Source organism: Globicephala melas, chromosome 10 (assembly GCF_963455315.2).
Source record: "Globicephala melas chromosome 10, mGloMel1.2, whole genome shotgun sequence".
In the NCBI taxonomy this organism is placed as follows: domain Eukaryota; kingdom Metazoa; phylum Chordata; class Mammalia; order Artiodactyla; family Delphinidae; genus Globicephala; species Globicephala melas.
Genome location: NC_083323.1, coordinates 228,577 through 254,460, shown reverse-complemented (window position 1 = coordinate 254,460; position 25,884 = coordinate 228,577). Strand labels below are relative to the sequence as shown.

Genomic DNA, 25,884 nt, shown 5'->3' with positions numbered 1-25,884 from the left:
GTCGCTGCGCGCTACGTATTTTCCTGGGCGGGGACAGTAAAATGGCGCCAGAACTAGTGGCGGGCTGAGCACACTGGGTCATTCGAAGCTGGCCCTGCGGTCCCCGGGCCGACCCGGCCCCTCCCGGACATGGAGGACGTGGAGGCGCGCTTCGCTCACCTCCTGCAGCCCATCCGCGACCTCACCAAGAACTGGGAGGTGGATGTGGCGGCCCAGCTGGGCGAATATCTTGAGGAGGTGAGGGCGGCCCCCGGGGAGTGGCGCGGGGCGGGGGCTGCCGGGGGCCCCGCCGCCTCCCGGTGTGTATCCATCTGGCGCTCTGATCGCACTCATCCTCAGACTCGTTTCTTTTTTCCCAGCCCCGTCTCTGCCCCTCGAAATCCTCCTTTATTAGATTAGCCTGGAGCTGTCCTTACAGCTCCTGTAAACTACCCGTTAGCGAGCCTTGAAATCGACTTAGTGAGTGGCGACCAGCATTTTCCTCTGATAGAGTAGAATACGATTTGTGTGCATGTGTGGGTGTGTGAGAGGTCTGGATCACGACGTAAGAGGGATCTCTTATGTTAGATTTTCAAACCAGTTTCAAGTGACTGCCATGTTCCATCTCGTCAGCATTTAACCTTTTTTCAGTGTTTGACAGCTGTGTCTAGACGTCTTTAAGGAGCTGTCCGCTCCATTTCTGCACTTCACTTTCACTCCTCAGCCCGCTTGGACTGCTCTTGTCTTGATCAATAATGATATCCCTCTTACCAAATCCAAGGGTCACCAGAAGTGTCATCTTATTCAACTCAGCAGCATTTGGTGGGTTGAGCACACCCTCTTTTTTGAAACAGGTTTTGGTGTTCTGATTTTCTTCCCAGTTTTTCTCTCCTATCCAGGCTCAGTGTTGAGCTCCTCAGGGTGTTGCCTGAGCCATCTTTTTACACATTTCCCCTAAACCATTTCATTTATTTCCCTGATTTTAAGTATCACTTGTATGAGAACAACCCCTAGGTTTATTTATTTATTCCCCCCTCCCTCGGTTTATATTTCCGTTCCAGGCCTTTTTTCTCAATCAGTTTTGTGTATCCGGCTGCTCATCTTGACATCCCGCTTAGATTTCACACAAGCAGCTCAGGTTTACTATATTATAAAGGGGAGCTCCTTGTTTTCCTGCTCGAATCCCAGCCTTCCTGATCTTGGCATATGGCACTACTGTTCAACCAAGGTGAAAGCTAAGAGCTAGTGAAACCCCACACTGCACACCAGTTCACCCGTGGATTCTATCATGCCACCAGAATTTCATTTCAATTCATCTATTTTCCATTTTCTCTGATCCAGGCCACAATCTGGCTCCCATTCACGCTAAAACCTTCCTTCCTGGCCTCCCTACTGTTGTTTTTGGCCCCATCCAATTCATGCTCCACCCAGCAGCAAGTGTGATGCTTAAAGATTAAAATCAGGCTGCAGCACTGCCCTGCCTGAAACCCCTCAGTGGCTTTCCATTGCTCCCAGAAGAAAATCCACATTTCCTTCTCTGAACCGGGTCCTGCCCACTGTCTTAGCCTTGTGGCAGGCTCTCCACCTGTTCTTTTTTTTTTTTTTTCTTTTGGGTCCACCTGTTCTTTTGAACCTGTCTGTCGACAACACCCAAGTTCATTCTTCACTGAGAGTTTATATTTTCTGCACTCAGTGGCAAAAATTCTTTGCCTAGTTCTTTTTATGACTAATTCTTTCTCATTCTGTATCTCTCAGTTGAAATATCAGCTGATCACCAGGTCTAAAACAGGTCTCTGTCATAGTACCTTCTGTATTTTAGAATGTTCATCGTAAGCTGTCCTCTAACTTGTTTATGGTCTGTTTACACCCTAGAATGTAAGTTCTGTGAGGGCAGGGACTATGTTCATGCTCTCTCCCCTTTGCTTAATACAATGCCTGACACGTAGTAGGTGCAGAATAACTGTTTGTGAAATGGACACTTGATCTGACAGTTGACCTCTGCTTGGACGTGGAGTCTCCTGAGAACATGCAGAGAACTATGCTAGGTGGGGCTGCTGTGGATTCAGGCTTCCACACTGAGCAGGGTGCTTGTGGATGCCTGGGAAACCTGCTTGCTCGGTCAGCTCCCCTCCTGCTCCATGTGTCTGCTTTTCCAAACCTTCTCTGCCCCCTGAAGTTCTGATTTCTCTGCCTCTAGTTTTGTCTTTCTCCTTTCATTTCCACATAGCTACCAGAACATTCTTTCTTTGTTTTAAACACGTTTTATGTTGCTGTCCTCTTCACAAACTTCCTCTGTCTTTTCAGGAATTAGCAGAAGTGGTGGCATGGTGGCTCCTCTCAGACTCTCCCCCTTTGTTGTGCCACCATAGTACCTAATGTCTCGCCTTATTCCCCAGCACACCCTCTGCTTTGGACATGTTTGCACAGTGCTCATCTCCCTGAGTCGTTGAAACCTGTGTCTGCTAGCTGCCTCTGTGTGGGTGCCTGTGCTTTCCTAAAATGCCGTTCCCTTCATCTGTCTGGGAGCATCGATCTGTCTTCAGGCGTAGCTCCGTTGTCACCAGCTTGCTCATCATGCATTTGCTGAGCACCGGTGTCGGGCACTGAGCTGACGGCTGGAATCACCCTAACGTTGATCACAGTCTACTGGGGGAGGAGAGCCTCGGTGTGACAAGACCACCCTAGCGGTGGTGAGGCCCAAGGCACGTCCTAGGGAGACTGCTGCAGAGGCCAATCTGAGCGCGTTGGGGCTGGACGTTCCAGGCAGATGGAAAGCGAAGGCAAGGAGCTTGAAAACCATGTGGAGGCTTCAGAGTACTGTTCCCTGAGAGGAGCAGGGGAGGCGCCGGGCTGTGGGGAAGATCCTGAGTTAAGTATGGAGATAGAGTTTGGGGACTTTGGATGTCTTGGTGGACATACCTAGTGGGCAGCTATAAACACAGTTCTGCAGCTTAGGAGAGAGAGCTGGTCTAGATGGGTTTGGGGACTGTTGGCATATGGTTGGTGGACACAGATTTAAGGGGTGGTAGGAATTGGGGCTCATGAGGGGCTGTGGGGTTGGTGGTTGCAGAGGAAGGAAGAGGATGTACTTGGAAGTGTTTCCTGACTTTCCTGCTCAAAGGATTGAGACCCCAGCATTTTGTCTCTGTCTCCCCCACCCCTGAGGGTCCTCAGTCCTTCTCTCGGGGTGGGCGTCTTCCTGCTGGAGTCTGGCTGAGTTGGCCCCGACTAGGATGGGTGAGGTGTGAGCACCTGCGGAGAGGAGGTGGTGTGTAGTTCTGGCCGTTCGTGGATGAGACACTCTAGGGGCCTCCCTCTTCCAAAACACTAGGTCTCAGAGGTTACAGGAAGTAGGGAAAATCACAAAGACCTGTCTTTTGCCTCTAAAAAAATGCACAACCGGTGAGCCCTAAGCAGAGTCAGAGCTGTCATTCTGAGGGGCTGCTTGTGGTGATGGGTGCTTTGGGCCAGTGGCACCGGGAGAAGGTGGGGTGGCGGGTGGGCTGCTGGCGAGAAGGGTGCATAGACTTCCCACTGCCCTGCGTTGTGTCTTGCAGCTGGACCAGATCTGCATTTCTTTTGACGAAGGCAAAACCACAATGAACTTCATTGAGGCAGCACTGCTGATCCAGGGCTCCGCTTGTGTCTACAGTAAGAAGGTGGGCCCCTCCTGACTACTGGTCTTGGAGTTGTAGTGTCTCGTGAGACCGAGGTCTGCTGTCCTGCCGGGGCAGGTGGCAGGCTCACCAGCGCCTCCCACCTCCTCCGCCAATTCCTCGCCACCTTTTAACACCAAAGAACAAACTTGGATTTAATAATTGCAGGGTTGGGACTTCCCTGGCCGTCCTGCGGTTAGGACTCCACGCTTCCAGGGGGCATGGGTTTGATTCCTGGTTGGGGAACTAAGATCCCACATGCTGTGCAATGTGGCCAAAAAAAAGAAGAAGAAGAAGAAAAAGAAAGAAAAACGTTTTATTGTAAAGAGAAGGAAAGAGATTGGTCAAATACTAAATCGGTGGCTCTCAACCCAGGCTACACTCCAGTTAATCACCAGTGCCTCGGCCTAACCCAGACTGATTAAATCAGGATCCCCAGGTGGTGGGGTGGAGGGGCAGGCAGGTCACAGGATTTTCTGAACTACCCTCTGACAACCAGAATTGAAAACCACGGAGCTGGGGTGGCCAGCCGGGGTGGGGGGAGGGGAAAGGGGAGCTGGGGGAGGAAAATGGATGAAACAGAGAACCAGAAGAAATAGGTAAGGAATGGGTCAGAAACATGGGCTGACGGGCTTGCCTTGAAAAAAAGAAAAGACAGCTCATCTCAGGAGACTGCAGGGAGAAATGCTGATGCAGAGAAGGTGGGCCCAACGGTTTGCAGAGTTCGCACCTAAGGCCCCAGTTTTCACAATGGAGCATGTAAGTCAGCTACTGAGAATCAGCTACTGGATTGGAAATTTGGAGAGTGAGGTTTGGCGAAAGTTCAAAATATTTGCTGAGGGGAATGCAAAATAAAAGATTAATTGAAAGCATTGGTAGTCTAATGAAGATTAAATGCTGGAAATTCTTCTCCAGCAGTAATAGTTGTCCCCTAGTGGAGGAGCGTGGAAAAGTGGACCACAGCACTGATCCCAAATTGGTGGTTTAGCGGGAGGGGGGAAAATAAAAAGTGCACAGGAGGTAAGAATTCAGAAGAAGTGTATTGAGGAGCTCAGTAATGGGGCCCCAACCAGACAGAGGAGGGGGAGTAACCTACATGCAGGTTAACGGGCGCAGGGTACAGTGGACCTACCTCTGGGCACTGTAAGTTATTAAGATGGTCTGAGATTTCATTGGTTTTTGTCCTAGATGATCCAATTAAATTGGATTCTTTTGTCCTGCATTTGTCCTAAGAAGGAATATCTGCAACTGACTTTGAAAGCACAAAACCTAAGGTGAACCGATACACAAATACGTGGACGGGTAGATACGTGATAAAGCAGGTGTAGCAGAATGTTAGCACGAAGTCTGGAAGGTGTGAGGGGAGCATTGGCTGTAGTCAGCGCCGTCCAGCCGGACCTTCCGAGGTGATGGGAACGTTCTATGATCTGTGCTGTCCAAGACGTGCGGCTCCTGAGCCCTTGAAATGTGGCAGGCGTGACTGAGGCATCTTGCGTTGTATTAACTTTTACTTACATTTAAATTGATCGCGCCAGCTGTGGCTCATGGCTGCCGTGTTAGACGGCGCAGCACTGGATTTCTATATCCCTGGCGCAAGTCCTGGACCCGCCACTGACTGAGGTTACTTTGATTCTCTGAGTCTCAGTTTGTCTCGTATACAGTGAGAATAGTGATGGTACCTAATTCCGACAGAGTAGATGAGATGAAGCATGAAGCACAGTCCTGTGTGTGTGACAAACACTTAAGAAAGTTAATGTTTATTATTCCCGGTGAGTGGGATCCATGCGATCGGGGCCACCACCTGTTTTGCTCACCACTGCCTTCTATCGGGTGCTGTCACCCCAGAGGAAATGGCCCAGGGGCAGCGCATGTATGTACCCTCCTGGTGGGTGCTTTGTGGTATCTGGAAGATCCCAACCCTCACCCTAACAGTGGGGCCCCACGGGTTGTGGCTGGAGCTGTGACGGGCCGGCAGAGACCCCCAGGTGCTCCTGCAGGTTGGGCACTAATTGGAGCAGCAGGGACGTGGGCTGCAGGCAGGCTGGTTGGTGTGCCAGCAGTGAAGGCAGACAGGGCTGCATGGGGCACAGGCTGGGGTGCCACAGTGCGGAGGTGGCCACACCTGACGCGGTGTGGTGTGAGGACGCAGAGCGGGGTGGGAGCTGCGGCTGTTAGGTAATTCTGGGGAAACATACTAGTTTGATTGGACAAGTATTTCTGGCAGCCACGTTGGCAGGAATTGTGCTGGGGGTTCTGGACAGGACATCTGGGCTTCTCTGTGTACTTGGACGACTAGCTGGAAAGGCTCTGGGGAGGGCCCCTCCCTTCTGCATCCTCACTGCCCGCTTCTGGTTGCCAGGTGGAATATCTCTACTCGCTGGTCTACCAGGCTCTTGATTTCATCTCTGGCAAGAAGTGAGTACTGGAGGTGGGGCCTGCATGCGGCTCCGGAGGCCCCGTGGCCCCCCGTGACGCCCTTGCACTGATTCTGTCTCAGGCGGGCCAAGCAGCTCTCCTGTGCGCGGGAAGACGGGCCCATCGGGGATGCCGGCTCCAGGGCCCCCCAGGGAGTGGAGTATGAGGTGAGGTTTCCTGGGTGCCCTGGCATTGCCCCCTGTGCTCACCAGGCACCCTCCTGAGCTCTCCATGCCCCCGCAGTTCCTGTCGTTGGATGACCTCTCTGATTCCCGTGCTAACGTGGATCTGAGGAGTGACCAGGCCTCTAGTGTGAGTGCCCCTCTCCTGCGTTTAGCTGATGGGGGTGTTGCAAGGCGGTGTCATGCCATGTGGGTTCTCACGGTTCACCCACTCTTGGCCTCTGTTCAGGAGACCCTCATCGTCCCCCTCCTGCCCATGGCCCTGGTAGCCCCTGATGAGATGGAGAAGTATAATAACCCCCTGTACAGGTGCGGGCCTTAGCCTGGTGGGTGGAGGGTGGGGTGTGCTGGGGAAGGGTCACTGTAGCACCTGTGTTTGTGCCAGCACAGCTGTCGGGGGGAGGTCCTGGCCAGCCGGAAGGATTTTAGGATGAATACGTGCACCCCCCACCCCAGAGGAGCCTTCATGTTGGAGCCGGTGGGCATGTCCCCCACGGGGGCACTGCTGCCGAGGAACCAGAAGGGTGAGGGTGAGGGCTCGGATGCTGGTGGGAAGGAAGGGGCCTTTTGCGGGGGAAGCGGGGCTGACCCCGTTCAATCCCCCGTCTCTCCCAGAGGCCTCTGGGAGGGCTGAGGAGCAGCCAGTGGAAGTCTCTGTGCGCAGGAGTCCAGTCCCGCTGCTCAGCGCCTCCCAGGAGCCAGGTGAGGAGAGAGCTGCCGCGTGGAGCTGCAGGGTGGGGTGGGGGGACGGCGCCCTGCACTCCTCTGCCGCTGTGCAGCCTGTGGGGGGGTGAGGCATGGGGAGCAGGCCTCTGTGCTCAGGGCCCACCTTGGCCAGCCGTGCTGTCTTGGTCCAGTGACCACCCCCTGACCATTCTGGGGCTCTGAGGTTTGGGCCCACCCCCTCCTCTCTGGGCAGACAGAGGTGGCAGCATTTAAAGAGAAAAATTACTAAGAAATAAAATGAACCAACCAAAGCAGCAGTACGATGAGCGTGTAAAACGCCCTGCTGCATCCTCTGGTTCTAACAAACAAGCTGAGAGAGGAGTGGCCTCTCAGGCTCTCCTTGGGGTCGGCCCTCACCCCCGAGGGGCAGCCCCCCTTCTGCTGACTGGTCTTCAGGCTCCTTGGGGCTGGCTGGTTTCTTCCTTCCCTGCCCAGGCACCATTCCAGAAGGCCCAGTGCCCGGAGGTGGGGGTGAAGAAGAGGATACAGAGTGGGCAGCAGAGCCCCCCGAGGCCTCGGCCCCTGAGGTCCCGATGGAGCCGCAGGAGCCCAGGAGCCCAGAGCAGGTGGGACCCACAGTCCGGCCTGCAAAGCTCTAGCCCTCAGCCCTGGCGGGGACAGTCTCGCTTACACAGGGAAGGCAGTCCCCTGGTCTTGCTCCCTCTCTGGTCCTTGCACACCAGGGCAGTGGGTGCGTCCCCCAGCCAGCCCTAGACCTGGCCCTGCACCCTGCCCGTTTGGGCAGCAGCTTTCACGTCTCTCCCCTCTCCGAGCAGAGCAGCTGCTGCTCTCAGGGCGGGGCGGCTGGTGTCCAAGAGTCCAAGGCCCACGGTGCTCAGGGTTACTACCCAGAATGGCAGCTGGTCTCCAGAGCTGACTCTCCCAAGGCCAGGCTGGCAGGAGTGGACAGGCCGGCCTCCCTCACCCCCGAGGGTCAGCTCTGTGCTCCAGCCTAGAGCTAAGAAATTTTTTTTTGTAAGAAAAAATCCTGACATATAGGAAAAAACATTAACATTTGTCAATTTTGGCTGGTAGATACTTGGATATCGTGTCGTTCTATTCTTTTTTCTGTTTTCTAAAGAAGAAACAGTGCCCCGTGACCACTAGTTGACTGATTTGTATGTTCTCCTAAAGTTTTTCCTAGAACTTCTGTTTTACTTTTTAGTCATTAAACTATTTGAACTTCCTGCCCCCAGAGAAGGTCCCTGCAGGGTTCTTGGTGTCTAGCCCCGGAGCAGGGCTGCTGGGGTGCCTGGAGCCTTGGGTGGAGGAGGAGAGGGGAACCCTCAACGTTTTTTTGCAGAGTGCGGCCCAGCCCAGGAGGTGTGCACTACGGGAGCGAAGGGAGGCCCTGGAGCCTGCGTCCCGGCTGAAGGTGAGGGCTGGTGGGGCCTGGACCCCCGGCAGGGAGGGTATGCTTGAGGCCCCTCTGCAGTGGCTGTCTTTCGAGCAATCTTCTTCCCCAGAATTGGACCTCTCTCCTGCAGCCCCAGGGCACCTCCCTCCCTATGTCTCTCAACTGGGGGGAGGGTGCACGTCCTCCACTCTCCTGTGTCTGCTTGTGCTCTGTGCTCAGGAGACCCCAGACCCCTGGCAGGGCCTGGACCCCTTCGACTCCCTGGACGCTAAGCCCTTCAGGAAAGGTAACTGGGGGAGGGGCACTGCCCCTGGGCATCCGGGGCTGGGCTCACCTGGCTTGAGTGGAGGCTGGGGCTCCAGGGCCCGTGGGCACGGTGATCTGCCCTGGGCCACGGTTGTGCTCCGAGATCGTCTGTTTGCCCCCAGGTAGGCCCTACTCTGTGCCCCCCAGTGTGGAGGAGGCTCCAGGACAGAAGCGTAAGAGGAAGGGTACCGTCAAGCTGCAGGACTTCCACCAGTGGTACCTGGCTGCCTGTGCGTGGGCCGGGGGGTGGGCCAGGGCCAGAGGGCCCGGGTGTGGCTGCGGGACTGGGCTTGGCGCCTGCTGACCCAGTCCTCTTGCAGATGCTGGCCACGCTGACAGCAGGAGGCCCCGGCGAAAGGGCCCTTCCTTTGCAGGTGCGGCCGGGGCCTGGTGGGCTCTTCTGAGGGTTGATGGCAGCACGCTCTGCCACCTCCCCTCAGCCTGGGGACACCTAGGGCCCGGGGTGGGTTCGGGTGGGCCTGGGCAGGATGAGGGAGCCCTTCTCACGAGGCTTTCGTGTGCAGACATGGAGGTCCTGTACTGGAGACACGTGAAGGAGCAGCTGGAGACCCTCCGGAAGCTGCAGAGGAGGGAGGCAAGTGCCGGCCACCGCCTGGACCCCGCTTGGCCCTTGGTGGGAGACGGCAGCGGCCCTCAGATGCTCTCTTTGCGCAGGCGGCTGAGCGGTGGCTGCCGAGGGCTCAGGAGGAACCGTGGCCCGCGGAGGAGGACCGGCTGGAGGACTCCCTGGAGGACCTGGGAGCGGCAGGTGGGTGCCTACGGGGGCTAGGCTGGGTCGGGGCTCAGCGCCGGCTGTGGGCTAACCTGCCTTCTGCTCGGGTCCTCCCCTCCCAGCAGGTGACTTTCTAGAGCCCGAGGAGTACGCAGAGCCTGAGGGGGCCGAGCCTGGGGAAGACGCAGACCTGGGTAGGTCTGGGAGTGGGCTGCCGGCCAGGGGACCCTGAGGGGAGGAAAGAGAAGGTGAGGCTCACGGCCGCAGCACCTCATGGCTGCCCTTTTCCAGAAGCGGAAGCCATGCCGGCCTCCCTAAGCTACGAGGAGCTGGTCCGAAGGAACGTGGTAGGCCCAGGTCAGAGTGGGTGGGGGAGCCGGGCGGTGGGCCCTGCACAGAGGTGATAGCCCCTGCTCCTCCCCCAGGAGCTCTTCATCGCCACCTCGCAGAAGTTCGTCCAGGAGACAGAGCTGAGCCAGCGCATCAGGGACTGGGAGGACGTCATCCAGCCCCTGCTCCAGGAGCAGGTGAGGTGGGCTGGGCCAGGGCCTCTGGTGGAGAGCTGGAGCGTCCCGCTGCCTGCCTTGGGCCAGCCCCAGGACCTGCCCCTCCCCTTTGCAGGAGCAGCATGTGCCCTTTGACATCCACACTTACGGGGATCAGGTAGTCTCAAGGTTCAGCCAGCTCAACCAGTGGTGTCCCTTTGCGGAGTTGGTGGCTGGCCAGCCTGCCTTTGAGGTGTGTCGTTCCATGCTGGCCTCCCTGCAGCTGGTGAGTGGCCTGGGAGCCTGGGAGGGAAGCGGTCTCTGGTCTCTGCTGACGATCTGTCTCTACAGGCTAATGACTACACAGTGGAGATCACCCAGCAGCCGGGGCTGGAGGCGGCGGTGGATACCATGTCCCTGAGACTGCTCACGTACCAGCGGGCCCACAAGCGCTTCCAGACCTACGCTGCCCCCTCCATGGTCCAGCCCTGAGTGGGGAGCACTGAGACTGGGGTTGGGCCCTGGAGCCCTGTCCCCAGCAGGTGCTGGGCATGCATCTGCTCACTCCACTTTGCTTCCTGGCTCGCCCAGCCCAATAAAGTGTTGCCACCCCGCCAATCCCTTTAAAAAACCTTTACAAAACTCTTCCGTGTGGAGGAAAGGGCTGTCCATCCTCTGCACCCCAGGAAGCTACCACGTCTCCAGCCCCTTTCCTGCCGTGGCCTCCAGGGGCTGCTGGTATAGATCTCAGGCACACACAGCTCCACCACATCCTTTTAATGACCCAGCTCAGTGCAGGACGCTGCGGAAGGCAGCCATGTGGCGCCGCACACTGTCTGCGACCTGCTCGGCCGACCTGGCCCTGCCGTAGTAGTCTGTGAAGAGGCCGTCAGGGCTGAGCAGGTAGATGGCGATGGAATGGTCCACGATGTAATCCTGGTCCTCGTCCTTGGGGCCAGCGCTGTAGTACACGCGGTAGCTGCGGCTCACCTGGGCAACCTGCTCAGCAGAGCCGGTCAGGCCCAGCAGCCTGGGGTGGAAGTCCTGCACGTAGTGGGCCATGGCCGCCACGTCATCCCGCTCGGGGTCCACCGTAATGAAGATGGGCTGCACGGGGGGCAGGCCAGGCTCCGCCTCCAGCTGCCGCACCACCTGCACCAGCTTCTCCAGTTCCTCGGGGCAGATGTCAGGGCAGTGAGTGAAGCCGAAGTACATCAGCACCCACTGGCCCCGGAAGTCAGCTTTGCAGCGAGCCTGGCCCCGGTGATCCAGCAGGCTGAAGTCACCCTGGCCCACGGCAGCTTGGCGCAGGGCCTCTGTCCGTCGTTGCTGCTGCCACCGCTCCTTCTCGGCTCTCATGGCCAGCCAGACCCCACCCAGCCCAGCCCCAATCAAGGCTGTGATCAGCAACCTAGTTCGTAGCCCAGGGCCCTGGGGCTGGTCCTGCCTTCCCGTCTCTGCAGGGCCCCGCCTTGATAGGAGCCGGTACCTCACATGCTGGGCCTCTCCTCCTGGGGTCCTAGGGAGAGCTGGAGGCTTGAGCTGAAAGAGCCTGTGCCAAGCCTTGGGTGCCTGAGCCAGCAACAGCATGGCCTAACGCTCCTGGAAAAGAGCAAGGGTGTCAGGAGCCAGAAGGTGCCTCGGCCTCCCGGGTCATACCCCATCCTGGAGATGCTGCCATCTGAGGGACCAGCCCTACACAGGCTCTGCTAGCAGCAGCTGCTCACCTGGCGTCAGAACTGCTTCACCTCTGAAACCTCAAACTCCAGCTTAGGTGTCATCAAGCGTCCACCCCTGTCCGTCCTGTCCTTTAGCCTGAGAGCCTCAGTCTATCGCATCCCACCCGGACCCTGCCCCCCGTCGTGTGCCTGCAGCTCTAACCAGCCCAGCCCTCGCCTGCACCTGAGCGTCTGAGCTGACCAAGAGAATTCCAAGCGCATGCCTCGCCCGGATTCCTGAGCATATTTATCTGTTTGCAATAAACTCTCATTTCTTGAAAGGAGGTAGGTGAGTCTCTGGCTTCAACCCCCGCCCCCCAAGACTGACTCCTCCGGCCCTTTTGCAGCCTCTCCCCTCTGAGGCCGCTTCAATCGTGGTGCTTTGGCCTCCAGCCCCGCGGAAATCCTGTGCCACCCGCACCGCATCCTGCAGCGCCTTCCCGCCCCCCTCCCCACGAGCCCCTCGCACGTAGAACCTTCCGGCCGGCAGTCACCCTGTAAGAGAAACAAGGTTTCCACTTGCCTCGAGCCCACTCTCTTCACAGCCGGGTACCCGACAGCAGCTCTGAGCTCGTGGCCCACGCCCTGCTGTTGCTTCGGTGACCTCTGCGCCTTTCTCAGGGCCCTATGGAGGTTTGCTAGGCGGAGGTCTTAGGACCCCGCCCCCCCCCCCCCACGCCTCACCTGTTCAGCTGCTGCTGGGAGGACCCTCTAGAAGACTCCTAAACGTCCGGCCTCCGCCCCGTCCGACGATTCCTGGGCTGAAAGACCTTGGATACGCCCCTCAGCCTGCTGACATCAGCTTCCTCCTTTACAAAATGTGTTCTAAGCGGTGCACAAGATGGACCTGCAAACGGAGGCAGCCTGCGAACGTTTCCAGGGCCCCTCTCCGGGAGGCCCTTTTCCTCCAGGAGCCCCGTTCAGGGCGCCCTCTCGGAACGCGCCTCGCGGGCCAGTTTTCCAAGACCCCGGCGCGCCGGGGTCGGTGCCAGGAGTCCGGGGACGCGACCTGGCAAGCTGCGGAGACCATCCGCCTCGCCCCACGCCAGCGCGCATGCGTCAACGGCGCCCCGCTCGCGCACACTGACATGGAGCTGGCCGGCGCTGGGCCGTGCGCGTGCGCCGAAGGTGGCGGGTCAGCCAGAGGTCACGTGTCAGAGGCGGGGCTTCCCTGCGCCCCGCCCCCCGCGGCGGCGGCTCCTTGTTCGGCGCTGTAGCTAGTCGCGGGCTCTACCCGCCCTCTCGCTTACGGCCCCGGCGCACCAGGTATCTGCACGGCTGCGCGCCTCTCGGGCTTCGTTGCTGCGTGTCGGCCTGCCCGCGCGGTGGGGCGGGGAGTGAGGAGCCGGGCTCAGGAGGGGAGGGCGTCTCTGGGCGTAGGGCTGAGCCAGAGCGGGTGCCCCTTTTCCTGTCCCCTCACCGAGCCTGGTGATGGGTGACCGGGTCCGCCGGCCCGGTGGCCCCAGGCCGTCCAAGCACAGCAGCGCTTCCTCCACTCCAAAGCGTGGCCTACGGCGGGGTTGTTCCTGGCGGTCAGAGCGGCTGCCCCATGCCAAACTGCGGAGACACGGTTCAGCGTGGACCCACCCCGCGTCTCGCGTGCAAACTCCAGCCCCTGATGCACCCTTGGTTGCCAGTTCCCCTGGAGTGAGGGGACGGGGGAGACGTGAAGCGGCAGTGTGCCTGACTTCAGCGGTGGAGGTCAGGAAGTCCTTGTATTCGGCCTGGGCGGGAGGGCCGTGAGGGTTTCCCCAGACCCGAGGCCAGGTCAGCCTTGCTTGGATAAGGTCACTGGGTGGGAGTTGAAGAAGTGGGGCGGGGACTGCCAGCGGTGAGGCCGGTCCCAGCAGAGGCAGGGTGAGACAGGGCTGCTGAGGTACTTGAGGACCAAGGCTGCGGGAGTTATGAACGGGAGGTTGGGGCCACATAAGGAGATCCACGCCAACAGACATGCCACAGCCACATGGGGACCCCTATGGAGAGGCCACACAGGCTCCAGGCGCTCCGGGGCCTGTCCTGGCTGGGGAGGACTGCGGCCTCTCTCAACCTCCTGCCTACGATCAGAGCAGACAGGCTGTCCTCTGCCTTCTTACTGAGGATGAAGGCTGTGTGGGGGAGGCTAAGGTGATGGAGATCCTGCAGCTTCCTGTGAGATGCGGGGGATGCTGACTCTCGGGTCAGTCATGAGAGGTCAGGGACCCTGAGCATGGAAGGTCAAGTTCTCTATGTGATGGGATGACAGGTGCATCAGTCAGGTCACCTTCTTGAGTGGGTGGTCAGGCATCCTGTGATGTGGGACACTGACCCTGGGTTTGGGTCAGATCACCTGTGGTTGTGTGTGTTCATAGGTCAGGGGTCTTTCACATGCAGCAGGTGGACCCCAGAGTCTGGGGTCAGGTCACACGTGATGAGTGGCAGGCTGTCGACAGTGGCTGTCACATCTCTTGCTTCATGCAGGATTCCGTCTGCAAGAACAAGCTTCCTGCTCTGACCCACAATACAGCGGCCCACTTGCCCTGGCAGCCCTTGCATCTGGCCAACCTCCCCTGCATCAGGACTCCCAGTGACCCTCAGTGGCCTCTGATCAGTGATCGCATCACTGACCCTGACCAAGGACTCATCAGCAACCTTGACAAATGTCCAAAATAATGACCAGTGACGTGAACAATTCTGGTAAGTCCTCACTAATGACCCATCAAAGATATGGATCAATGTCCTATGGCCCATTAATGATTGATCAGAGGCCCATCAGTTATTTTGACCAAGTCCCTATTAATGACTCCAATCAAATTTCCGTTGATGATCTTGACCAAAGTCCAATGACCCATGAATAACTGATCAGTATCCTCCCTAGTGACCCTTCAGAGATTCTGGCCAATGTTTCTACCAAACCCAGATCAGTGACCAATCAGTGGCCCACCTATACATGCTCTGGGCTCTGGGTGACAGTGAATCCATGAATAGACTCCAGTTTACCCCAAGTGCCCTCCCACGTGCCCCAGACCACGTCTCCTGACTACTGGTACATGCTAGGCAAGGATGCTGCTCACCTGCACAGTCACCTCCCCACCCCCACATTTTTCCTCACCTTCTTTGGTTAGGACTCATCTGGAGTTAAGTATTTACTGAGCAGTGTAGTGGGTGTCCAGCTGGAGAGCGAATGGAAAATAAATTGCCCTCGTTTGGGATGGGGGGTGTCAGTGGGGGGATGAGGCTGGTACCTATTGCTGGGGGTACAAGTCTGGGGGATGGAGGGAGAGCAGCTCTTCCCTTGGGAACCGAAGGGGAAGGGGCAGCTGGATGATTTGGTCCTGTTATTGGGGGCTGATGGGAAGGGAGATCCAAGTTCTGTCCTGGGGCTGAGAAGCCTGGGCCTTTGGGGGCTCTGTCTGGGTCAGGCGTGAGGTTAGGAGCTGCCTGTGGCTGCTGGCCTTTTTGAGGTCAGAGGTTCTGGTCTGGAGAGGAGGTGTCTTCTAACCTTGCAGCCACAGGCAGCCAGGGCAGGTGCCAGGACTCTGCCTCAGGGCATGTTTGTCCCCAAGGTATTGGCACCAGGCTTCCGGCCACTCCAGCTGCTGCCCAGACTTGGCCAGGGCCGCGGTCTCCTCCAGATTCATGCTTCGCCAGATGGCCAAGAGCATGGCCCCTCGGCATGGGTAAGGTGGTGTAGACAGCACAAAGGGGGCGTTCCCACAGCAATGGGTTATCCTCAGTGTCAGTGACAGTGGTGGGGCGCTGTGGCGTCCCTGGGGGCAGGCGGTCTCTGGGCCTGACCTCTGGGTCGGGGTCAGGGGCAGCCAGCCGTCCCCACGCACGGATGTGTGCGCCCTGCGCGTCCGGTCCAGCACAGCGCGCACGAAGCCTCTGAGGTACCCTTGCTTCAGGCTGATCAGCCCCGGCAGCTGCTTGGGCTCTGGTTCCCGCCCCGGGAGAGATCAGCAGGTGCGACAGGGGTAGGTGGGGCCGCCACCACTCCGGGCTGCGACACACATCTGGAACCTGTCGCCGTCCTGTGTCCGTGTCACTGAGGCGAAGTGCCCTTGTCCCGACCCCATTCTCGTTTCTCTCCCGTGTCCGCCCCTCAGTCCCGTGTCTGTGTCGCCCGTGTGCATGTCTCCGTGTCTGGCTCTCACGTCTCGGTCTCACAACTTGATCCGGGGCCGTACCTGTCCTGCACAGCGGCGCTCGCCGGTCCTCTTCGGATCCCAGCCGGTTTCCGTTCCGTCTTGCGGGAGGCCACAGGGTGGGAACAGTGGGACTGCGCGCCTGGCCGGAGCCGCGGAGGGGCGGGGCCTCCCGACAGGCAGGGTTTTAGGCCAATCGCCGCCTCGGAGGGGCAGGACGACCCGGCTCACTTCTGTCCTGGCCAATCACGAGGGCCTGCGGGAGCTTGAGAAGTCCGGGACTTCGCGGGCCCGCCCACCTGTCCGTTTTGCCCGCCTGCCTCGCCGCAAGCACAGAGAGGCCGACAGGCTGCTGGATCCAGAGATTTTAAGAAACATTCGTGGGGCCGCGCCCGGCCGGCTGGTCAGTCATCCACGTCGATCACCATCGGGGCCAGGTAGTCCGAGTGCCGGATCCCGAAGCTCCAGCCGCGAGGCTTCCGGTGCTGCGGACCCAGGAGACGTCGCTGGCCTGGCGCTGCCAGCCGGCCCAGGGCTCCCGGGTCCCAACCTCGCACCTCAGACCCTCGATCCAGACCCGGACCCCTTTACCCCGCCTCTGACCCTTGACTCTGAACTGCAGAGCACCTGGTCCACGTTGTAGGCTGCAGGCCCGGGATTCAGGCTGTTGCCTTGGGGGAGCGAAGTCCGCGCCAGCATCGAGAACTGGGGGGCCCGGGGCTTGTAGATCCCAGGGCTCACCACATGGTAGGCGCAGGGCCCGGGGGTCTGCGGGAGGGCGGGAGGGGCGCTGTGTCCGGCTTCCAGGACCGTCGACCGCTGACCCCTCGCCGCGCGGTGCGGGCAGCCCCTTCCCCACCTTACTGAGGTCCTCGCAGACGCTGCCCACCGCGCTGCGGCCGTAGATGGAGTAAATCGGCGCCGAGACTTTACCGACGACGCGCGGGCCCAGGAGCGAGGGCACAGTGTAGGTCCCGGGGCCTGGGGGAGCCAGCGAGGGTGGGTCTTTGAGGACCGGCCGGTCTGCCCGCCGCAGGCAGTGCAGGGTGGGCCTTCCTGGGCTCACCTGGGGTCTGCGACTCTGCGCGGAGGCCCCAGTTTCGGGGAGCGATGGTGTGCCGAGGCGCGCTGGGGTACGCCGCCTTCTCCGCTCGCTCCGGGAAGTACCTGCCTGCGGGGCGGACCGGGGTGTGGGCCGGAACTGCACTGGGGGCCTGGTGGGTGCCCGGGCTGGAGTCCAGGGATTAGGGGGAATTCGAACCACGATTTGTCAAAGCCTGGTGAGGCTTGGAGCTCTTTTGAGCTCCGGAGATGGGGGGACCGAATTTGGAGTGTTAGGGTGCCCGAGGGGGACTCGGGCTCAGTGGGGGTGTTCCCGAGTGGGCGTCCCTGGAGGCGGCTCGGCGTTGGGGAGGCCGGGGTCCCAGGGTCCTGACCCGGTCCGGGAGTGAGGAAGGGCGCTGCGTGGCGCGGGCGGCCGAAGATGGAGTAGGCGGGAGCGCCGTCGCGGCCGCGCACTGTCATGCGAGCGGGCACCAGGTGACCTGGCCCTGGGCCGCACGAAGTCTGCTGCGTGGGGAGGCGTGCGCCGAAGGTGAAGGCGGGGGCGCGGGGCCGCGACGGGTCGTGCAGGATGTAACCTGCGGGGCGCCCCAGCATCACCAGGGTTAGGGTTAGCCCCTGTGTGCCCCCCTCCCCCGGCCCACCGCTGGTACCAGTGCTGGCTGGCAGCTTGTACTTGGGCCCCGGGCCGCTGTAGAGCGCTGCGATGGGGCCGCGGGGCCGGTGCGGCCGCCACGGGCCGACCCAGACTTCCGAGCCCATGGTACGGTGGGAGCGCTTGCTGCCGGCAACACCTGCGGACACCAGGTGGCGGCCCCGGCCCCCCCACCCTGACTCGCGAGGCCGCACTCCCTATCCCCTCCAGACAGGCCGGACTCCGGGGCGGGGCCCGCGCCTATCCCACGTACCAGGGAAACAAACGGTAGCTTTCCCAGCTCCAGAGAGGCGCGGGTCAGGGACAGAGCTTCGAGGCCGTCTCTTGTCCCCCACCCCCAAAATGAGTTCAGTGGAGGTGTGTGTGCGCGCTCCAAGTTTGGACTCAACACTGCGGGAGAGGAATTCCCCGGGGTTCTGGAGAACTGGGATATTTTAGGGATATTTGGGGGAGGATACCGGGGCGAGGGAGCGGCGTGGGGGACCTGGTGCCGGAGGGGGGCCCCCGAAGTTGATGCACTGACCTGCTCCTGTGTCTCCTGGCTGGGAAGGTAGGGTTGGGTGTCTGGATTTCTGCCCCTGCCCGGCCCAGCTCCCAGACCCCATTGTGTCTAGGTCGCGCCTCCAGGCAACCAGACTGACCGTCCCACCTGGCTCCGCCCCTCCCCTCTCCCTGCCTCTCCTCCTTGGAGTCCATGGCAATGGCAGGCGTCCTGCAGGCTGTGCCACAGACCAGAACTCTGTCCTCACCCTTCCCCAGGCTTCAGTACACCCATTCCAGAAATGGACAGATATGCAGACAAAAAACAAGTGCGAGAATAAAGAAATCAAGCTTAATTTAATTGTTATGTGTAGGGGAGAGAACTTTGCATCTATTTAAACCCATGGAATATTTGCAGAAAATAATCATGTACTGGGCCACAAGAACGTCCGTACAATTAGCAGATGTAAACTATTATATATAGGATGGATAAACAACAAGGTTCTACCGTATAGCACAGGGAACTACATTCAATATCCTGTGATAAACCATATTGGAAAAGAATATGAAAAAAAAGAGTGTGTGTGTGTATAACTGAGTCACTGCTGCACAGCAGAGACTGACACAACATTGCAACTCAACTCTACTTCAACTTTAGAAAGACGCCCATACGAGTTGAATAAAGAGATATAATAGGACACATGATTGATCACAATTCAAAATAATTCTTAGCAAACAGTAAAATGTGGGTTTTTTTGAATTTTATTTATTTTTTTAATGCAGCAGGTTCTTATTAGTCATCCATTTTATACACATCAGTGTATACATGTTAATCCCAATCTCCCGATTCATCCCACCGCCACCCCACCCCACCGCTGCTTTCCCCCCTTGGTGTCCATACGTTTGTTCTCTACATCCGTGTCTCTATTTCTGCCCTGCAAACCGGTTCATCTGTACCATTTTTCTAGGTTCCACATATATGCGTTAATATACGATATTTGATTTTCTCTTTCTGATTTACTTCACTCTGTATGACAGTCTCTAGATTCATCCACGTCTCTACAAATGACCCAATTTCGTTCCTTTTTATGGCTGAGTAATATTCCATTGAATATATGTGCCACATCTTCTTTATCCATTCGTCTGTCGATGGGCATTTAGGTTGCTTCCATGACCTGGCTGTTGTAAATAGTGCTGCAATGAATATTGGGGTGCATGTGTCTTTTTGAATTATGGTTTTCTCAGGGTATATGCCCAGTAGTGGGATTGCTGGATCATATGGTAATTCTATTTTTAGTTTTTTAAGGAACCTCCATACTGTTCTCCATAGTGGCTGTATCAATTTACATTCCCACCAACAGTGCAAGAGGGCTCCCTTTTCTCCACACCCTCTCCAGCATTTGTAGTTTGTAGATTTTCTGATGATGCCCGTTCTAACTGATGTGAGTTGATACCTCACTGTAGTTTTGATTTGCATTTCTCTAATAATTAGTGATGTTGAGCAGCTTTTCATGTGCTTCTTGGCCATCTGTATGTCTTCTTTGGAGAAATGTCTATTTAGGTCTTCTGCCCATTTTTGGATTGGGTTGTTTGTTTTTTTAATATTGAGCTGCACAAGCTGTTCATATATTTTGGAGATTAATCCTTTGTCCGTTGATTCGTTTGCAAATATTTTCTCCCATTCTGAGGGCTGTCTTTTCGTCTTGTTTATGGTTGCCTTTGCTGTGCAAACGCTTTTAAGTTTCATTAGGTACGATTTGTTTATTTTTGTTTTTATTTCCATTACTCTAGGAGGTGTATCAAAAAAGATCTTGCTGTGATTTATTTCAAAGGGTGCTCTTCCTCTATTTTCCTCTTAGATTTTTATAGTGTCCAGTCTTACATTTAGGTCTCTAATCCATTTTGAATTTATTTTGTGTATGGTGTTAGGGAGTGTTCCAATTTCATTCTTTTACATATAGCTTTCCAGTTTTCCCAGCACCACTTATTGAAGAGACTGTCTTTTCTCCATTGTACATCTTTGCCTCCTTTGTCATAGATTAGGTGACCATAAGTGCGTGGGTTTATTGCTGGGCTTTCTATCTTGTTTCATTGATCTATATTTCTGTTTTTGTGCCAGTGCCATACTGTTTTGATTACTGTAGCTTTGTAGTATTGTCTGAAGTCAGGGAATCTCATTCTTCCAGCTCCGCTTTTTTCCCTCAAGACTGCTTTGGCTGTTTGGGGTCTTTTGTGTCTCCATACAAATTTTAAGATTTTTGGTTCTAGTTCTGTAAAAAATACCATTGGTAATTTAATAGGGATTGCATTGAATCTGTAGATTGCTTTGTGTAGTATAGTCATTTTCACAATATTGATTCTTCCAATCCAAGAACATGATATATCTCTCCATCTGTTGGTATCATCTTTGATTTCTTTCATCAGTGTCTTATAGTTTTCTGCATACAGGTCTTTTGTCTCCCTAGGTAGGTTTATTCCTAGGTATTTTATTCTTTTTGTTGCAATGGTAAATGGGAGTGTTTCCTTAATTTCTCTTTCAGATTTTTCGTCATTAGTATATAGGAATGCAAGAGATTTCTGTGCATTAATTTTGTATCCTGCAACTTTACCCAATTCATTGATTAGCTCTAGTAGTTTTCTGGTGGCATCTGTAGGATTCTCTATTTAGAGTATCATGTCATCTGAAAACAGTGGCAGTTTTACTTCTTTTCCAATTTGTATTCCTTTTATTTCTTTTTCTTCTCTGATTGCCGTGGCTAGGACTTCCAAGACTATGTTGAATAATAGTGGTGAGAATGGACATCCTTGTCTTGTTCCTGATCTTAGAGGAAATGCTTTCAGTTTTTCACCATTGAGAATGATGTTTGCTGTGGGTTTGTTGTATATGGCCTTTATTATGTTGAGGTAGGTTCCCTCTATGCCTACTTTCTGGAGAGTTTTTATCATAAATGGGTGTTGAATTTTGTCAAAAGCTTTTTCTGCATCTATTGAGATGATCATATGGTTTTTATTCTTCAGGTTGTTAATATGGTGTATCACGTTGATTGAGTGCATATATCGAAGAATCCTTGCATCCCTGGGATAAATCCCACTTGATCATGGTGTATGATCCTCTTAATGTGCTGTTGGATTCTGTTTGCTGGTATTTTGTTGAGGAGTTTTGCATCTATATTCATCAGTGATATTGGTCTGTAATTTTCTTTTTTTGTAGTGTCTTTGTCTGGTTTTGGTGTCAGGGTGATGTTGGCCTCATAGAATGAGTTTTGGAGTGTTCCTTCCTCTGAAAATTTTTGGAAGAGTTTGAGAAGGATGGGTGTTAGCTCTTCTCTAAATGTTTGATAGAATTCACCTGTGAAGCCATCTGGTCCTGGACTTTTGTTTGTTGGAAGATTTTTTTTTTTTTGCAGTACGCGGCCCTCTCACTGTTGTGGCCTCTCCCATTGCGGAGCACAGGCTCCGGATGCGGAGGCTCATGGGCCCAGCCGCTCCGCAGCACGTGGGATCCTCCCGGACCGGGGCACGAACCCGTGTCCCCTGCATCGGCAGGTGACTCTCAGCCACTGTGCCACCAGGGAAGCCCCCTGTTGGAAGATTTTTAATCACAGTTTCAATTTCATTACTTGTGATTGGTCTGTTCATATTTTCTATTTCTTCCTGGTTCAGTCTTGGGAGGTTGTACCTTTCTAAGAATTTGTCCATTTCTTCCAGGTTGTCCATTTTGTTGGCATAGATTTGCTTGTAGCAGTCCCTTAGGGTTCTTTGTATTTCTGCAGTGTCTGTTGTAACTTCTCCGTTTTCATTTCTAATTTTATTGATTTGAGTCCTCTCCCTCTTTTTCTTGATGAGTCTGACTAATGGTTTATCAGTTTTGTTTATCTTCTCACAAAACCAGCTTTTAGTTTTATTTATCTTTGCTGTTGTTTTCTTTGTTTCTATTTCATTTATTTCTGCTCTGATTTTTATGATTTCTTTCCTTCTGCTAACTTTGGGTTTTGTTTGTTCTTCTTTCTCTAGTTGCTTTAGGTGTAAGGTTAGATTGTTTGAGATTTTTCTTGTTTCTTGAGGTAGGCTTGTATAGCTATAAACTTCCCTCTTAGAACTGCTTTTGCTGCATCCCATAGGTTTTGGATCATCGTGTTTTCATTGTCATTTGTCTCTAGGTATTTTTTTATTTCCTGTTTGGTTTCCCCAGTGATCTCTTGGTTATTTAGTAACGTATTGTTTAGCCTCAGTGTGTTTGTGTTTTTTACATTTTTTTCCCTGTAATTCATTTCTAATCTCATAGCGTTGTGGTCAGAAAAGATGCTTGATATGATTTCAGTTTTCTTAAATTTACTGAGGCTTGATTTGTGACCCAAGATGTGATCTATCCTGGAGAATGTTCCGTGCACACTTGAGAAGAAAGTGTAATCTGCTGTTTTTGGATGGAATGTCCTATAAATATCAATGAAATCTATCTGGTCTATTGTGTCATTTAAAGCTTGTGTTTCCTTATTGATTTTCTGTTTGGATGATCTGTCCATTGGTGTAAGTGAGGTGTTAAAGTCCCCCACTATTATTGTGTTACTGTCGATTTCCTCTTTTATAGCTGTTAGCAGTTGCCTTATGTATTGAGGTGCTCCTATGTTGGGTGCACATATATTTATAATTGTTATATCTTCTTGGTTTGATCCCTTGATCATTATGTAGTGCCCTTCCTTGTCTCTTGTAACATTCTTTATTTTAAAGTCTATTTTATCTGATATGAGTATTGCTACTCCCGCTTTCTTTTGATTTCCATTTGCATGGAATAACTTTTTCTGTCCCCTCACTTTCAGTCTGTATGTGTCCCTAGGTCTGAAGTGGGTCTCAAGACAGCATATATATGGGTCTTGTTTTTGTATCCATTCAGTGAGCCTGTGTCTTTTGGTTGGAGCATTTAATCCATTCACCTTTAAGGTAATTATCGATATGTATGTTCCTATTACCATTTTCTTAGTTGTTTTGTGTTTGTTTTTGTAGGTCCTTTTGTTCTCTAGTGTTTCCCACTTAGAGAAGTTCCTTTAGCATTTGTTGTAGAGCTGGTTTGGTGGTGCTGAATTCTCTTAGTTTTTGCTTGTCTGTAAAGCTTTTGATTTCTCCATCGAATCTGAATGAGATCCTTGCCGGGTAGAGTGATCTTGGTTGTAGGTTCCTTCCTTTCATCACTTTAAGTATATCATGCCACTTCCTTCTGGCTTGTAGAGTTTCTGCTGAGAAATCAGCTGTTAACCTTATGGGAGTTCCCTTGTATGTGATTTGTCATTTTTCCCTTGCTGCTTTCAATAATTTTTCTTTGTCTTTAATTTTTGCCAATTTGATTACTATGTGTCTTGGCGTGTTTTTCCTTGGGTTTATCCTGTATGGGACTCTCTGTGCTTCCTGGACTTGGGTGGCTATTTCCTTTCCCATGTTAGGGAATTTTTCAACTAAAATCTCTTCAAATATTTTCTCGGGTCCTTTCTCTCTCTCTTCTCTTTCTGGGACCCTATAATGCGAATGTTGTTGCGTTTAATGTTGTCCCAGAGGTCTCTTAGGCTGTCTTCATTTCTTTTCTCTCTTTTTTCTTTATTCTGTTCCGCAGCAGTGAATTCACTGGTCTGTCTTCCCGGTCACTTATCCATTCTTCTGCCTCAGTTATTCTGCTATTGATTGTTTCTAGTGTAGTTTTCATTTCAGTTATTGTATTGTTCATCTCTCTTTGTTTGTTCTTTAGTTCTTCTGGGTCTTTGTTAAACATTTCTTGCATCTTCTCGATCTTTGCCTCCATTCTTTTTCCGAGGTCCTGGATCATCTTCACTATCATTATTCTGAATTCTTTTTCTGGCAGGTTGCCTATCTCCACTTCATTTAGTTGTTTTTCTGGGGTTTTATCTTGTTCCTTCATCTGGTACCTAGCCCTCTGCCTTTCATCTTGTCTGTCTTTCTGTGAATGTGGTTTTCCTTCCACAGGCTGCAGGATTGTAGTTCTTCTTGCTTCTGCTGTCTGCCCTCTGGTGGATGAGGCTATCTCTAAAATGTTTTTTTAAAAGGGTTAAATACTTAGAAACTAACAAATTCTCTTTTAAAACCAGCAACCACTGAGGTAGAAGAAAAACAAAGGGTAGGGGCACTATGAAGGCTGAGAGCGCATTTCAGGAAGCTGTTGGGTCTCTGTTTAATATTCTTGAGAAGCTGAGGAAGGCCAGTTTCTTGAGGCTAATGAAATGGGACTGCTCATGAGGAAAACAGCTAAAGTCCCAAGTTAAAAATGATGAGAAGACACAAGTGCAGCCTGCACACAGACATGCTAAAGTATACAACTATACTTCAATTTAATTTTTTTAAATAAATAAAATTCTTTTGTTTCCCTCTGAAAGATACCCCCAAGTGTAATTCCTGCATCATATGTTCTACTTTTAATTTCTCGAGGAACCTCCATACTGTTTTCCATACTGGCTGTGCCAGTTTACATTCCCACCAATAGTGCATGAGGGTTCCATTTTCTCCACATCCTCACCAACACTCGTTATTTCTTGTCTTTTTTAAAAACATCTTCATTGGAGTCTAATTGCTTTACAATGGTGTGTTAGTTTCTGCTGTATAACTGTTGTCTTTTTGATACAGTCATTCTGATAGGTGTGAGGTGATAGTGTGGTTTTGATTTGCATTTCCCTGATGATTAATCATGTTGAGTGTCTTTTCAGGTGCCTGTCGGCCATCGTATGACTTTTTCGGGGGAAAATATTTATTCAGTACTTTTGCACATTTTTTCATTTTTCTTTTCTTTTTTAATTTTTATTTTTTTATTTAAAAAATAGTTATTTATTGGCTGCGTCAGGTATTAGTTGCGGCGCGCAGGATCTTTTGTTGCGGTGCATGGGCTCTTCGTTGTTGTCGTGGGCTTCTCTCTAGTTGTGGCACTCAGGCTTAGTTGCCTTGTGGCATGTGGGATCTTAGTTCCCCGATGCATTGTAAGGCAGATTCTTAACCACTGGACCACCAGGGTATTCCCTAGGTCCATCCATGTTGCTGCAAGTGGCGTTATTTCATTCATTTTTATGGCTGGGTAATATTCCATTGTATAAATATACGACATCTTCTTTACCCATTCCTCTGTCGATGGACATTTAGGTAGCTTCCATGTCTTGGCTATTGTAAATACTGCTGCTATGAACACTAGGGTGCATGTGTCTTTTTGAAATAGAGTTTTCTCCAGATATATGCCCAGTAGTGGGATTGCAGGATCATATGGTAGTTCTATTTTTAGTTTTTTAAGGAACTTCCGTACTGTTTTCCACAGTGGCTGCACCAATTTACATTCCCACCAACAGTGCAAGAGGGTTCCCTTTTCTCCACACCCTCTCCAGCATTTATTACTTGTAGACTTTTTGATGATGGCCATCCTGACCAATGTCTGTTGCACTTCTCTACACTAACAATGAACTATCAGAAAGAGAAATTAAGGAAACAGTCCCATTTACCATTGCATCAAAGGGAATAAAATACCTAGGAATAAACCTCCCTAAGGAGGCAAAAGACTGTACTCTGAGAACTATAAGACACTGATGAAAGAAACTGAAGTTGACAGAAACAGACAGAAAGATATACTGTGTTCTTGGATTGGAAGAATCAATATTGTGAAAATGACTACACTACCCAAAGCAATCTGCAGATTCAATGCAATCCCTATCAAATTACCAATGGAATTTTTTTTTTCCAGAACTAGAACAAAAAAATTTTAAATTTGTGTGGAAACACATGTTCTCTTCATCATTCCCATATTGTTGAATGCTTATGTGTTTTAATTTTTTCCACTTTAAATCACATTGTATTGTTTGTCTTTTTTTTTTTTTAATTATTTATTTATTTATTTTTGGCTGCGTTGGGTCTCCGTTGCTAAGCCCGGGCTTTCTCTAGCTGCGGTGAGCGGGGGCTACTCTTCGTTGCAGTGCGCGGGCTTCTCATTGCAGTGGCTTCTCTTGTTGCAGAGCACAGGCTGTAGGCGC

At 53.2% G+C, this 25,884-nt stretch overlaps 4 protein-coding genes across 10 annotated transcripts; 1 reads left to right on the top strand and 3 right to left on the bottom strand.

The window, feature by feature from the left end:
- Nucleotides 1-13: 13 nt before the first annotated feature.
- Nucleotides 14-11,851, top strand: NCAPH2 (non-SMC condensin II complex subunit H2). 7 transcript variants are annotated; one of them, XM_070046527.1, is made up of 20 exons: nucleotides 14-237; nucleotides 3,537-3,638; nucleotides 5,995-6,050; nucleotides 6,133-6,217; nucleotides 6,294-6,362; nucleotides 6,462-6,541; nucleotides 6,623-6,756; nucleotides 6,848-6,934; nucleotides 7,406-7,524; nucleotides 8,262-8,333; nucleotides 8,535-8,601; nucleotides 8,744-8,851; nucleotides 8,942-8,995; nucleotides 9,146-9,216; nucleotides 9,297-9,390; nucleotides 9,477-9,548; nucleotides 9,646-9,701; nucleotides 9,780-9,881; nucleotides 9,976-10,125; nucleotides 10,191-11,851. In XM_070046527.1, exons 1-20 carry the CDS (start codon nucleotides 130-132, stop codon nucleotides 10,329-10,331), a joined length of 1,827 nt encoding a protein of 608 aa, XP_069902628.1. In that variant the 5' UTR covers nucleotides 14-129; the 3' UTR covers nucleotides 10,332-11,851. The 7 variants fall into 7 exon arrangements, with proteins under 7 accessions (XP_069902628.1, XP_069902627.1, XP_069902626.1 ...); XM_070046526.1 differs by having other exon boundaries at nucleotides 6,623-6,762; XM_070046525.1 differs by having other exon boundaries at nucleotides 6,623-6,762; nucleotides 7,394-7,524; nucleotides 9,480-9,548.
- SCO2 (synthesis of cytochrome C oxidase 2) lies at nucleotides 8,263-13,100 on the bottom strand. Its single transcript, XM_030855473.3, has 2 exons — nucleotides 12,242-13,100; nucleotides 8,263-11,441 (listed from the first exon to the last, which is right to left on the bottom strand). Exon 2 carries the CDS (start codon nucleotides 11,427-11,429, stop codon nucleotides 10,629-10,631), a length of 801 nt encoding a protein of 266 aa, XP_030711333.1. The 5' UTR covers nucleotides 11,430-11,441; nucleotides 12,242-13,100; the 3' UTR covers nucleotides 8,263-10,628.
- Nucleotides 13,101-13,392: 292 nt separating this feature from the next.
- Nucleotides 13,393-15,253, bottom strand: TYMP (thymidine phosphorylase). The gene is given in 5 exon segments (XM_070046530.1): nucleotides 13,393-14,089; nucleotides 14,484-14,543; nucleotides 14,545-14,586; nucleotides 15,036-15,078; nucleotides 15,080-15,253. Coding segments are annotated over 5 exon segments (447 nt in total). The 5' UTR covers nucleotides 15,199-15,253; the 3' UTR covers nucleotides 13,393-13,906.
- Nucleotides 15,254-16,085: 832 nt separating this feature from the next.
- CIMAP1B (ciliary microtubule associated protein 1B) lies at nucleotides 16,086-17,600 on the bottom strand. Its single transcript, XM_070046529.1, has 6 exons — nucleotides 17,397-17,600; nucleotides 17,118-17,321; nucleotides 16,748-16,852; nucleotides 16,541-16,662; nucleotides 16,285-16,449; nucleotides 16,086-16,166 (listed from the first exon to the last, which is right to left on the bottom strand). Exons 1-6 carry the CDS (start codon nucleotides 17,503-17,505, stop codon nucleotides 16,086-16,088), a joined length of 786 nt encoding a protein of 261 aa, XP_069902630.1. The 5' UTR covers nucleotides 17,506-17,600.
- Between the last annotated feature and the right edge of the window lie 8,284 nt (nucleotides 17,601-25,884).